General features: G+C 35.7%; 1 protein-coding gene across 3 annotated transcripts in view; it reads right to left on the bottom strand.

The window, feature by feature from the left end:
• mast4 (microtubule associated serine/threonine kinase family member 4) overlaps nt 1-11222 on the bottom strand; it is a 90879-nt gene extending 79657 nt beyond the window's left edge. For all 3 annotated transcript variants that reach the window (XM_056744919.1, XM_056744921.1, XM_056744920.1), the window contains exon 1: nt 10815-11222. In XM_056744919.1, the coding sequence (XP_056600897.1) occupies nt 10815-11063 (249 nt within the window). In that variant the 5' untranslated portion in view covers nt 11064-11222. The remainder of the gene's footprint in view (nt 1-10814) is intronic.
• Between the last annotated feature and the right edge of the window lie 3990 nt (nt 11223-15212).

Raw genomic sequence — 15212 nt, 5'->3', positions numbered from 1 at the left:
CTACATACTAAACTGTTCCCAAGACAACCAATAGAAACAGAGTATGCTGACCTCTATCCTTAATTTTAGCGGATAGATTTAGCATTTGACAACAGGAAGGGGGAAAATCTCTCAGGCTTGTGTAAAAGACTATCACCAGGGAAAAGATCAGCGTTAAAACATATGGATTGTCAATCATCTTCTTCTCATGGGGGCGGTGTATTACATGGCAAACTATCACACTGTGATGGGAAATTTTGCACAGGCAAGCACTATAAACATTTTCTTTACGAAACATAAAACAATTAAATAAATTTGGTGCCCGAAATACATAAACATTTTGTGAAGAAAAAGAAGATACATTTGCAAGCTTCTGCAAATAATGCAGGATTATTTGAACTGGCTGTCATTTTTGCAATGATAAAACCTGAAGGGACTGTCCGTGCCAAATGTTAACAATTCAGGCTGGTAGGATCCCAAAACAAACAGAGCCCCACCACAGTGTCAACTTTGCGTTATGTATTGTTAAATAAACATTAGAGTTTAGCCTCTCATTTAACTAACAAGAAATGCTAAACATACACAGCCATCAGGTGTTTTGTTGCAGAGATCTCACAAATATCATTTTGATACAAATCTCAGTCATTTACCCTTCGTTTCAAATTACACAAAACAGTGTCCACATGATGATGTCATCTCGGGACGTTCTGCTCACCGTATCAGGTTACATCATTTTCGCTTTACAAGACCCTGAAATCAGATCTTTTGAACTTTACACCCACTAAACACTAACCAGCAGAAATCAACATGCATTTGCCCAACCATGTTGCATGCTGTTAACATCATTAGCAGACAATTTACATTACTACAAGTCATTTCTGCAACTGACCAAGAAGGTATCACATGTCCCTGTCAGAAATGAATCAACATGAAGGCCTTTATCGTGTGCAAAGGTCAAACCTACAGGACTAACTGCAGACCTAACTGTAGCCCATCTGCCCAAAATAGCCCAAGGACAACCCAATATTCTAACACCAGACATGTTACCATGTAACCACCAGCCACAACAGTACTGAAACCCAAGTAAATGGAAAACTGAGGTAAATTCAGATCTTATTTTTTTAAATATTAAATTGAGCTAAAATAACTACAGTCTAATTCGTAGGTTAAAGCACAGCCAAATAAAACAAGTGTACTTGGTGTTGTGCTAATGCTTTGGAAGACATATGTGCTTCACTGTTCTTGCTCCGAAATACAAAGACTTGTATAAAAACATGATTATCTGTTATGTTATGTTATGTTATGTTATACCACAAAAACCAAGTGGCATTCACAACTGCTCATTTTATCTTTGAAACCTTGGAGCCCTTCTGCACAAGGCAAACCAGAGCTCAATTTTAAAGAGACATGTCTTAATATCATGTGGTTCAGCTGAAGAACTTGGACTCGTGCCTATAAAAAGTGGAGCATTTGAGTTACTGCGGAACCGAACAATCAAGTGTAAAAGTGTAAATACTCTTTAGATTAAAAATATCTATTCAAAATAACGAAATCTAGCCACAATGAGAAAAGATCGTATAACAAGCTTTAGAAGAAATACTGTGGTAGTTCCATTGTAGTGTGTTGATATCAGGAAGTAATATTGTTGTGCAATATTATCACACGGCTCGTTGGAATGCTTGATTCGGATTGGCCAGTCACAACATCTATAGGTTTGTTATTCCCAGAGAACAACCTCTCATAACTAATAACACACATTAACCCGGATGCAGCAAATCATTAAAAAATACAAATGTGTGTTTTAATAACATACATACAAATGTGCTCAAATTTGCTGGTACCCCTCCACTAAAAACGAAGAATGCACAACTTTCTCTGAAATAACTTGAAACTGACTAAAGTAAGTGGCATCCACAGTTGTTTATTCCATATTTAATAGAAATCAGACTTAGCTTTTGATATTTTATTCAACGTAACATTGTAAATAATAAAACAAGTGAAAATGTCATGGACAACAATGATGGGACCCCTAACCTTGTATTTTGTCACACAACCTTTAGAGGCAGTCACTGCAAGCAAACATTTTCTGTAGCTCTCAATGGGACTTCTGCACCTGTTAACAGGTAGTTTGACTGCAAGTTTCAGCTCTTTCCATAGATGTTCGATAGGATTCATATCAGGACTCATAGAAGGCCACTTTGGAATAGTCCAATGTTTTGTTCTTATCCATTCTTGGGTGATTTAAGATGTGTGTTTTGGGTCATTATCCTGTTGGAGGACCTATGACCTGCGACTGACACTGGGCAGCACGTTTCGCTCCAGAATGCCTTGATAGTCTTGAGATTTCATTGTGCCCTGCACAGATTCAAGGTACCCTGCGCGAGATGCAGCAAAGCAACCCAAAACCTAAGCTACCCTCCTCCATATTTCACTGTAGGTATGGTGTTCACTTCTTTAAAAGCTAGATATTTTTCACCTGTGAACATAGAGCTGATGTGACTTGTTAAAAAGCTCCAGTTTTGACTCATCTTTCCAAAGGACATTCTGCCATAAGGATTGTGGGTTGTCAACGTGAATTTTAGCAAATTCCAGTCTGGCTATTTTATGTTTTTCTTTCAAAAGTGGAGTTCTCCAAGGTCTTCTTCCATGTTCAAAAAGCGAAGGATGGTGCGATCAGAAACTGACGTACCTTCACCTTGGCGTTCAGCTTGTATCTCTTTGGCAGTTATACTTGGTTCTTTTTCTACCATTCGCACTATACTTCTGTTCAATCTCAGTTGATTTTCCTCTTGCGGCCGCATACAGGGAGGTTGGCTACAATTCCTTACCTTAAACTTCTAAATAAAATTTGCAACGGCTGTCACATGAAAATAGTGCTGCTTGGAGATGGTCTTTTAGCCTGTACCTTTACCATGCTTGTCTACTACTTTCTTTCGGAGCTCCTCAGACAACTATCCTTTGCTTTCTCTGGTCCATGTTAAGTGTGGTGCACACAATGATACAAACAGCACAGTGACTACTTCTCTCCATTTATATAGGCCGAATGACTGATTACAAGATTGGATACATGTGTGATACTAATCAAAGAAACTAATTGGTTTGAAATATCACTATAATCCAATTGTGTATTATATTTTCACAAGGGGTGCCAACAAATGTGTCCAGGCCATTTTAGAATATCTTTTTAAAATAAGCAATAATTCATCTCTTTCCACTGCTTCTTTGCTTTTTTTATTACATACCGTGCAAGTTGTGCAAGTATACATGATACAATAGCTTTTAATTTCATCACACTTCAGGAGGAATGAAGCATTAATTCAATGAGTTGTAAGGGTACCAACCAATGATTAAACCAAATTGCCTGTTTGTGACACTTGAACATGGATTCTTACCTTAAAACCAAAAGTATACATATTTTCCTCACGGAAGCGCTGTATTCGGTAAAAATTAACTAATCAAATATTTCAAATTCACATTACTTGACCAGTTTTTTTCTCATGTGGCAAGTAGTTGTGTAATAAGTGGGATAATATACAAGCAGCTGGCTTTTATCACGAAATAAGCCCCTTCAGTGTGATACCCGATCACACTGATTTCCCGTATTTCTGCGATAACAACCAGCTGCCTGTTTATTATCCCTTACTTATGCTCTCTCTTACTTTATGTGAATACTTCAGTTTAAGAAGGTCAAAGCAAATCACAGACACCACGTAGAGGTACAGTACTCTCTGGGGCTTTTTTATTTGTCCATTTAAATTAAACGTTTATGCTGTAATTATTTAGATACTTTACATTATTGGTGAAACGGATCTCGGATGATCCGTGATCCGTACGGATCATGCTCTATGGTTCGGAATGCATGTGATCCGCAAATTAACTTTAAATTTACTCATCATAGAGGAAAAGATTCATCTGGACGAATACAATATTAAAGTGCACCACTTCAGCAATTTGGACGCCCTTCCCACTCATAATTCAGTAACTCATTTAAAACGATGAGAGAAAGTCAGTCGAGATACTAACTCTATGATTTACACCTCATAACACCGGTCACATTTATAATCCGATCTCTAGAGATCCAGTTGTCAGCTGTTTACTCTGACTGCACATTAATATCATATTTTCATATCATATCATTTTCTTATACATATAGGTTTTTTTTATATTGCATGCATACTCTATGGCATAGCCTAGAAGATAAATAGTAACTGTTTAGAAACAAGATTATCTGTCAAATGAATCTGTTGATATCTTCAAGGTATTTTCACGATCTGATCTGTGACCATAAAAATCCTAAAAAGTTTTGTGATCTGTTGCACTACTTCACATATAAAATAACATAAGAAATCTGTTGCATGTAGAATTTCAATCAATTGTTACGTGTATGCCAGAAATGAAGTAACAGAATCATTTAGCCAAAAATAGTGATTTTGTGGCATTGTGAAGCATATTTGTTTTAAGAATACATTAACTCTTTCACCGCCATTGACGAGTTTTCTCGTCTTTAAAAAAAAACGGTTCCCCGCCAAAGATGAGTTATAACGGCAATCTGTGTTTGTACTGTTGGCACTCTTTGGCACTGTTGGCACACCTTTGGGAAAAAGTACAGAATATCCCAGAACCTAGAACGTATATTTCTTATCGGCTTTTTAATCATTGTTCTGAGTGTAATCGGAATCTTTGATTATACAGCCGAGATAATTAAAGTTTTTTGTCAAAGTGATGCATTTTTGAAGAAACCTACCCATATCTAAGGCGTGATAAAAAAAGAAGAAATGAAGATAGAATAATATGGTTTATTTTGTTTAAAAGCTGAGACTCTGTTCTTTCATTTGACATATTGTTTGTCCATATATTCTTTGACAAAAATGTACTGTGAGCCATTAAAGTTGGGTGAAAATGTTAAAAACTGCTGGCGTAGACTGGCCACTTTTTTTTAAAAGGGCTGGCAGGGAAAGAGTTAATATCTATTTAGGGTTGCACTAAATCTCTTAAATAGATGTTCACATCATTATCAACAAATTGTTCCCTTCGGTTTTGTACAATTATGTGGAATTTCTTAGAATGTAAACAGCTTTGTTGATTTAATAGGAGCAATGAACTTTTGTTGCATCCTAGGGCACTGGATGCTCTGTATCCTCAGTGTAGGATAGAACTTGCGACATACTATATGTGCTTTTCTTCTTTTCATCAGTCAAGTTAATGTATTAAATTTGCCAGAAGTAGTTGTATTACTGCACAGAAACTTTATTTGGCTTTTAAGACAATAACAGGTGTTATTTTTTGTTATTTCAGCAGTCAAATACTGACAGTGCCTTTGTGAATGTCCAGATATGATGAAAGGAAATTTCCTTTCCCTCCATTCACAAGGATCGAGCAAGGTTTTTACTCTTGCTTTTGGAAAGCATGCATCTGTTTACGTCTATTGGGAGATGTTGTCAACACAGGAAACATGACTTTGCTACTGAGATTTTGCAGGGCTGATTTACACCAGTTTATCTTCAGGGGGAAGGAGAAGTGAAATGTGCGGGTCAACGTGCCTCTTTATGGTTAATGGGAACCGCCGTGACATGAGTTTCTGGTGTGGCTGACCCCGGCAGCTCTGCTCTGTAATATTATCTCTAGAGATACATGATTTAATTTGGAAAGGGAGCAGGGGAGAAGGTTAAGGTCAGGCAGATGTACTGATGACGTTAGTTCTTGGATTATAAAAGTGGAAGTTGTCCTTGATTTTGGATTTCTTTTTTGTTGTTGCAATAATTCACCCAAAAAGTAAAAATCTATAATTTGTTTGACTCCATGCATTTTGTGAAAATGAAAAGTGAAAAAAAAAAAAAAAAAAGCTAATAAGGGGTGTGACGAGATCTCATGGCACGAGATCCGATGCGTCTCACGAGATCCAAATTTCCTTAGGCAATTGGCCTGATGGATTGCTGGGCTGGAACTTGCAACCATTAAGTCGCATATGCTCCCTACATTTAACCTCTGCGACCTCAAAATATATTTGGGAGCAGTTGTGTGAGTGCACATTTTATTGTGGGGTTTTCATTACTGTACAGAACACGCTAATAACTACACAAAGTATGTGCGTGCTGTGAGCTACAGTGACCGGCCCGGACATTCATAGACAACGTGATTTTCCATCCCGCGGCACTACATTTCCACCGTTTTTTATGTCCGGACTTGTTTCAATGTTCGCGTTTGTCTGGAGCGCCATGTGCATAAGCATTGTGTTTACAGCGGTTGGCGCTGCCAGCAGGACTAAGGGAGTGCACAGTGCCCGGCTGAACATCAGCTGAGCAGACTGTACCACAAGTATAGCAATTGCAAGTTCACATTACGTTATTTTAAATACGTTCACAGTCAAACCTCTTCAGAAACGGATCATCTTCATATATGCAATGCAAGCATAAAACATGATGCGTTTATGTAGTTTTAACTGTTTTTCTGAAGGCTATGATGGTTCAGTCAGTGGAGGAAGGAGGATTGAGAGTATGAAATGATCACAACCTATGCTAACACGAGCACTATGGGAAAGCATATAGAGAAAACAACGACAGCACTTTACTTAAAGCTACGCCTGTTAAGAAAACAAAGCATACATTTTGTGCACTTAATTCCTGTTTGTTGAGTTTAATATGTTTCATAAAGTACAAGTAGATTTTATAATTTATGATCATACATTTTTTGCATTTTGTGAATAAAAGACTATTCTTCCCTATATATTGGGGGAAAATATATAAGATTTGTTATCTGGGAATAACACACCTGCAAATATCGCAGCCAATCAGAATCAAGCATACCAACGAGCCATGATATCTATTACTCACGGTATCCTGGGTGCAGCAAATCATTTTTTTAGTTTTTTTTTAATAAGTAAATATCAATATGTCTTTTAATAACATATGACATTATATTGTCAAATGATTAAACCAAATTGCCTGTTTGTGACATTTGAAAAAAGTAATCAGCTTTTGCTTGTGGAAGATCTGCATTCAGTAAAATGTGCAATTTCATGTGTAGTTTTTTCTCATGTGGCAGGTAACCGTGTAATAAGTTGGATAATATACAAACAGTCAGCTGTGATCTCGAAATAAGCCCCAACAGTGTGATCAGAACCAGACCAATCTTTTTGCACCTTGACAAAAAAAACTGGACATGAAATGTAAATTTGAAATATTTAATTGGCAAATTTTTACTCATTCTTTGTACAATATCCCTAACATAACAAACCTTCAAGTGTCGCTACTGGCTATCCAGAATCAAGCATTCCAACGAGCCGTGTAATAAAGCAGTATAATAAGAACACTCTAGTTTGCTCACATTAATAGCTTTCAGTGTATACAAAGTCTTGAGCAACCAGGACATTTAGTTCCCGAAACAAAAAGGATGTGTTTGCCTAGACTGTCACTTTCCCTGGATCTTCAGGCTTAGTGTCTGTCTTTGATAACAGAATACTAATACTAATACAAACCACAATATCAACATTGTTTAGCAAAGGACAGGCACTGAGGTTTATTTTAGATTACATTACGAAATGCTTGGATGCACGTCCCTCAGCCAAGTTTCCAAACAGGTGTTAACAGACGCTGAACTTAAACAAAACAAAAAAAACCTGTGCTGGCACAACTTCCTTATATTAGCACTAACCACTCCATCGGCTTCACTGCTGTTTTAATTTCAACACTTCAACAGGAGGGTTGTGATTTAAAGTTATATCCTAAGTCATATGCTGTTCTTAATTCCTTGATATTACACAAAACACAAAACCTGCATTATTCATAAAACCCACAGCAAAAGAATAGATTAAAAACATTGATACATTAACCACCATAACAAATGTTATGTTGTCTACAAGTCCTCTAGTCAAGTTCATTTTAGGATTTTTAAGGATTTCAAGTTTATTTTAGGATTTCTTACCCTGCACCCATCGGACGACGCCCATTCTGGAACAGTCAAATTTCTTCTCAGTGCCATTGGTTTTTAATGTAAAATATTCCCTCAAAAGCCGATAATATACATCTTATCACATGTGGACAGGGCAAAACCCATAAATCAACAGCAAGCAGACATGCATTCTGTGAATGATATCACCTGCATTGGATGCAGGAGATACCCTAAAAAGATTAAAGTCTAATCCTCTTAGCCAGTAAGCCATTCACCAACCCTGTACATCCTCTTCACAGGTTCAAGAAACAATGTTAAAATAAATTGATGTTTATTTATAACATCAGATATGGCGTTTAATTTGTTGAGTCCTGCTGAGAGCGTCCACTTAAAAATAGCGCTCAGTTATCCCGATTGATTTAACCGCACATATGATTATTCTGAGAACACTACCCACTGAAAGGTCATGAACGATGATTGACTTACACTGATATTCAAAATACAGAATTTCAAAGCAAGAGAGATCACTTTAATAATTACAGACGCAGTAAAGTAATTATTTTAGGTTTGTTAATGTAAAACATCTTGGTTTCAGTGATTTCAATAAAGCAGCCTTGTTTCTACATGTCTGGGTATTTTATGCTTTTCCAAATAATACAATTATGTTAAACACTATTTTCTGCTGTAAGAGTCACCAAACGAAACTGCCAAAACAGGTTTTCTGAAAGAAGCCCCTGTCTTACATTGATAAGTTCAAACAGGTGGTTCTGCCCCAAAAATCACACCATTGGTTCATCCAATCTTACTTGTTTAAGGTTGGTCAGGATGCTCAAACAAACAATGTTTTGGAAGTGTCACAGAGACAACACTTTACACCACAGACACATTTAAAATAAAATTGGGGTATAGTGGCACTGTTATGGCATTCACCTACAGTTCTTTTCTGGGGCAGCATTCATAAGGCCAGGGTAAAAACAGAAGAAGGATATTTAAGGGACGTAAAATAGGTTGATTAGTTCAAATTAAAACGGTCAGGTTGAGGTCGAACTAGCGTATGTGGTAAAGAACAGGTTAGCGATGGCTAAACATCAAAAAGAATAAATAAATAAAGCCTAAATCAAAACAAAAATATACAATATATAAAAACATACGATTTATAAGATCAATTTTTTCTAAAATCAAAAAAATAAACGCTATTCTGCACAAAAACGAAGTCAAATTTTGGATCATTCCATATTTTACGGTAATACACTATAAAATATACTGTAATACAAATATAGTTTTCATTTAAAGCAGTAAAAAGTGCCAGTACAAAAAAATATAAATATGCAATATAAATAGCTTCTTAATGATTAATATAGAACTACTAGAATAATATTATTTCATAATTGAACAATGCAAACGGTTATAGGCCTATTGGTGCTGAAAACTATATTTACACTTAGTAACGATCCCAAATCAGATGGTAATCTGTTCACATGACTACTTTAAAGAACACTTGGTGTAACTTTGGTCCAAATGAAGAAAAAAAACTGCAAACTCAGAAATAAAGAATAATAAGAAATATTTTGTGATGAAATAAAAATTCCCCAAATTATTAATCCAATTATTAATAAATTAATAAAACATTAAAATATCCCAAATGGCACAGCATCGTAACATCATAAATTCCTCCAGATGAGGTCCATGAAAAAGCAGCTAAACTCTCACAATGTAAACAGACAGAACTAAGGCTGAAGACAAAGTTTCTCTGAAGACTCATTTCTGCAGTCACGTAATGGATTGAGGATAAATCTCTCCCTCTGAGCATCAGTTTACTCAAAGCGATCTATGTTCCCACTCACTTGACCTGGCTGAGTTGTTGACATGAGTGGAAACATCTCAGGCATCTGATTGGTGTGACAAGCTATGTAATCTTCATGCAAGCCAATTAGATGTCACATATACTGAAAGTGGCCTGACATACCGAATTAGCTATGAGCTTCATTTGACAATTGCTTGGTGGAGCTGGACAAACCAGTTGGGAAGTGCACAGCAACGACTAACCTACTTGACAAGTTTGACTAGGCAAACAATGGTCAAAGTATTGCTGTTTGAACGCAAGAACCTATTCTACTAACATCGAAAAAAACTGTTTTTGATTTTAAAGGGTGGAAAATGCATGACCACTATAAATACAGTCTATGAAATTCTATGAAACTGTATGGCTGAATTTTATAGCAAATGAAAACACCTATACACCTATATATATATAAATATATGAATTTGCTGCATTATTTACACAGAGGAAACCATTGAAAATGTGTTTAAAAGCTATTTTACTTCCCCAACCTGATGAGATTTGAGTGAAAGGGGATATTAAATTACAGAAAGGCGTCGAGGGGATGAGCTAAAAAATGTTGTCCTGACATTTTATTGAAAGAGTATTCTAAACTTGTTTATGTACTCAATGGCCTTATGTATTTGCATTAACATTAGTATATTTTCTACATTTCTAATCACAATAAAAACTTAAAAACTGAATTTTCTAAATGAAATACTTGCAAAGCATCAAAAGTAGCAATTAAAAATCAAAACATTACGTCAGTTGGTTAAACTCTCCAATCAGAATTCAGTATCAATTACACAAACAAATGCTACAAAGACTTTTGCACGTCTGAACGTAAATATTACGATGACATTACCTCGCTATCAGTTTGACTTTAACACTGGCGAGATAGAACATTTAATTCCCTGTGTATGTTGGACATACATTTTAATAGAGTCTTAATATTGTGTTAAGCACAACAGTAAACAGCTTGATTTGTTAATGTATTGAACTTGACCAAATAGCATGTTGATCATACACACACTTTAACCAGTTGCGCTTTAACCAGTTGCTGCGATAATCTACGATATTATAATAAACCCACTCATGCTTGTTGTTGATATTAGTCAATGCACTTTACCATTTCATCCTCGTCGACTTCGTTTTCTCCTTGGTTATTTCCATTTCTCGCTTGTATCTCCTCGTTGCATTCCTTTAAATCGTTGTCTTTACCTTCCAAACTTACAAAATCTAAACAATGTCGTTTGAGTGACTCAAAGTGTAATTCGGTTTCAGACGGTTCGGAACGCGTCTCGCCCTCTGACACAGTGTCTGATCCAGATGTATCGTCTTCGTCACCGCCAAATATTTTACACTGTTCACTCTCCATTGCCCTAAAACATCTCGTTAAACGTCTCGAACTTTAGTGACATGTCGTCATACAACTCATCCAATGTCTGAATGAGGACTTAAAACAACTACCTTGTCGTTATTTTAACTAATATTTATGTTAGTAAAACGCAAACATCCATTCTGACTGAAGTTTGTACCGCAGCACTGTGTGCTCAGTGCCTCGCTGCAGCGTCTTTAACTGAAGCCAACGCTCATTGGTTCAGTAAACTCCGCCCATCCGCCAATGAGAGAAGAGCGCTCTTTCAACGTGCTTTTAACTCCTGACGTCTCTACATTCGAGATCAAAATAAGAGAACAATTGTTAAACACATTAATTTTTTTGTTAATTATTGTAATCTATATCTCTTGAAATTGAAATATTATTAAACCACTGTTTTACCAGCATGTTTTACGAAACAACCAAAACAATGGAATCGAAATGGGTAATTGAATGAATGAATGGAATACTGACTGGGCCAATGGGGCCATTGTGGATGGGCCTCGGTGGATACCCTGTTCAAAAAAAGATCAACAAATCATGGCAACATATGTTTTACGTTACTTTAACTGTAAAATTAAATGTGACTTATTCAAAATCAACTTTTTATTCTAAATTGTGTATATATGCTTTATTTTAAATCATATTATTATATGTTATTCTAACATTTAAATTCCATTTTCCGAATCTTTTGCTTGATGATTTGATGTTTACAGATATGTGTCACAGGGGCATTTTATAGTGAGAAAAGACGTGTGTTTCATACGCCTTAATTGGTCCATTGTTGATTTGTTTTGCTGTGTAGCTAATAATAGACTTTTCTTAACCCTGTACAGTTCTTTTTTAAGTGTAGCCCAGGCAATCTACGCAGAGCTTGAACATAATGTGAAATAAATGTGAATGTGCAGCTAAGGAAAGAACGAAAAAATTGTGGGGGGGTGCCTTTGACGTCATAATCCGTCCCTGGGATGATGTTGTTCCACTTTTACATCCCTTGGATTTTTTATTCATAATCAAAATGCCACACAATGAGCAAATTTTAATTCACAGGTAAAACATTTTTCACATTAGAGGCATTCTGTGTATGATTTATTTAATCACTTGCAAGTAATAATACCTCTGAAATGTTGCATTGGTCACATAACACACAACAACCCCATGTCTGACAAAGGTTGAAATCTCTGAAAAGTGTTCTCCAATTTTAATCAAAGTTTACACAGTGTTTCAGAATGTATTTAACTTAAAAAATATGCTAAAACTGTGCTTTTACTCTGTTAGAAAATAAATTCAAAAGGGTGGTAGGTTAAAATGTATTTTCAAATCAGATGCATTCTGTGTATGATTTATTTAAACTCAGCTAGTAATGATACCTTACAAATGTTGCATCGGTCACATCACACACAACAAACCAATGTTTATCGAAGGCTGAATTCTCTGAAAAGTGCTCTCCAATTTTTATCAAAGTTTAAACTGTGATTCTGAATATATTTAACTTATAAAATATGCCTAAACGGTAATTTTTCTCTTGTTAGAAAATCAATAACAATGTAGTAAAAGCATCTAACCCTGGCTGTATAATTAAACTTGACATGTAATTGTATCCCTAAAATAGGTTGTTTGAAATGTTGTCCCAGGGCCAATTATGTTGACCCAAGAACATCTGTCACTTGGCAAAATCAGGCAAGACTTTATGTTTAGGCAGCGCTAATTTAGTAAACGCTCACGTTTGCTGTATTTGAGGAATGGACAAACGACATACTTATGTCCCTTGGGTTGGAGGATATGTTGCTCTGTAAAACCTCAGTGACAGAAATTAAAAACTATCAAAATAAAAAGTATATAATAAAGTTACAGTGAACTGGAAGTTCGGTCAAACTTTTTCAACTGCAAATTAATTGGATCTAGAAAAGTATACAGTAGGTACAGTATGTGTACAGTATTTGCTTACAAATGACTGGTTTACTCATATTCCATTCCATTCCATTTTCTACCGCTTATCCGAACTACCTCGGGTCACGGGGAGCCTGTGCCTATCTCAGGAGTCATCGGGCATCAAGGCAGGATACACCCTGGATGGAGTGCCAACCCATCGCAGGGCTGGTTTACTCATATTTACAATATTATTCCTATGTCAGAGAATTAGTAACATTGTCATTTGCACATGGTACAACTTAGAACAACTATTGCTAATAAAGTTATCTGTTTGGTAAAAACAAAGGAGGTAAATATTGAAAAACATAATTCATTCATTCATTGTTAGGTCTACCTATTTCCAATAAAACTACAGGTACTTAGTTATTAAATACACTAGAGGGCGCTCATCTACAACAGAAATATTTATTTTTGTACGTGCCCAAATTAGAAATGTCTGTAAAAAGCAGATTGTGTATTTTTACAGCTATTTGCAAACTACCTTTTTATCTCAATTTGTTTAAAAAAAAAAGCTGATATTATTAGATATATTAGCTTAAAGATCTAGCATTATTAAGAAGTAAAATGAATCTAATTGAATACATTTTAACATTAAACAAATTTTGTATGCAGCAGGGTTAGTGTGTTTTTAAATGTTTAAAACACAAAGCAACACACATCACACAAAGCAAAACCCCACACACTCTTATCTAAACCAGGGATCTAGACCATCATCACCTTTATGAGTCATGTGATGAAAAGGATGTGTGGCAGAAGTTTTAATAAACATATAGGTGGGGGGTTCTAAAAGAGTGCTGTTTAGTAGGTTTCAATGTATGAACAATTTCCTGTAAATGCCCTTTTAGCTGCCCTATATATATAGGCAAACAAGAGTCCAGCTTTACTTAAACTTTAATGCTGAACCAAGCCATTATCACAATTTTGGAACAAATAAAAGACTATTTGTATAATATCTATCTTTCTATATCTATCTATATCTATCTATATCTATCTATATCTATCTATAATACTATTTTGATTTTGCGCACCTATATTTCTTTATAGTGAATAAGACGTGCAAAATGGATTAAATGAAAGGATGTTCATGGTTTCCACAGTCCTTATCAAAGCAAATGATCAACAGGTGGTGGGTGTTGTTCTCTCTGACTAAAAAACAGGTTTCATATGCTCAACGCTATGAGCGGTAGAAAGTGGTTAACAAATTACAAAATATGTTTTGTATTGTGAAAAGGAAATGATTTTTGAATTTTGAATCATTTACATGATCTAATTCAACATTAAGATGAAGAACACGATAAAGATTTCAAATGCACACTGCACATTTTATTGAAGTTGTGACAGGGATGGATAGTTGAGTAAATACCTTCTGTGTGTGGATGACTATTGTACAGTACAGTATAAATGAAATGAAATGTAGATGTTGTAAAGGCGTCACAAGTTTTATGTGTTTGCAATGTGTTTCCTATGTTGGGCCTCCTAACGTTGAAGTCACTGAAGTGTGAACATATGTCTTCCGGTGTATGTGAAAGAGAGAGAGAAAGAGAGAGAGAGAAAAAGATTTCAAGAATGTCACAGCTCTTATCCCACATGTTTCTAAACATGACATGACCAAATATCGCATTATCGCAAATTTCAATAACACATTGTTGTACATTGAACTGTTTGTTCTTCTAACCTCATTGTACTGTAAATACTCACAATCCGCTTATACTAATATAGTCAACATTATTGTAGTACAAACACCTAAACATAAAGCCATAAGACAGCATTAAAACTCAAAGTGAAAAGATGTTTCCTTGAAAGACGTACAGAAAACCTTAGTTTACTTGTCTTTGTCATTCCGAAATGTGTCATGTGAAACTGTGCTCTCATTTCATGATACTAGTCTCAAAGGGTTCGGAGTAATCTAAGAAAAGTGCTTGTTTCCTTTAAAACAACACGTTCCCGCCACACTTTTTGCACTTCTTAGACCACACTTCAACTGTGAATACTGAGATCCTCATATATCGAAAAAACTGACTTTTTGTCGTTTCTCCTACAGTGTATGAGTATAGTGACTGAAAAAAATAAACCTCTTCACATCAACTCCATTGAGGATTTTAGGCCACGGGTGACAGTACGTTTTAAGACAGGCAGGGTGACATGTGAAATACAATAATAGGCAGGTTAAATCTACTTTTAAATTGAAGAAGTGAAACTTATTTTTTTGCACTAGGT

The sequence above is a fragment of the Triplophysa dalaica genome, chromosome 4, assembly GCF_015846415.1.
Source record: "Triplophysa dalaica isolate WHDGS20190420 chromosome 4, ASM1584641v1, whole genome shotgun sequence".
Lineage (NCBI taxonomy): Eukaryota > Metazoa > Chordata > Actinopteri > Cypriniformes > Nemacheilidae > Triplophysa > Triplophysa dalaica.
Note: the sequence above shows the minus strand (reverse complement) of the source record. Positions and strands in the feature narration are given on the sequence as shown.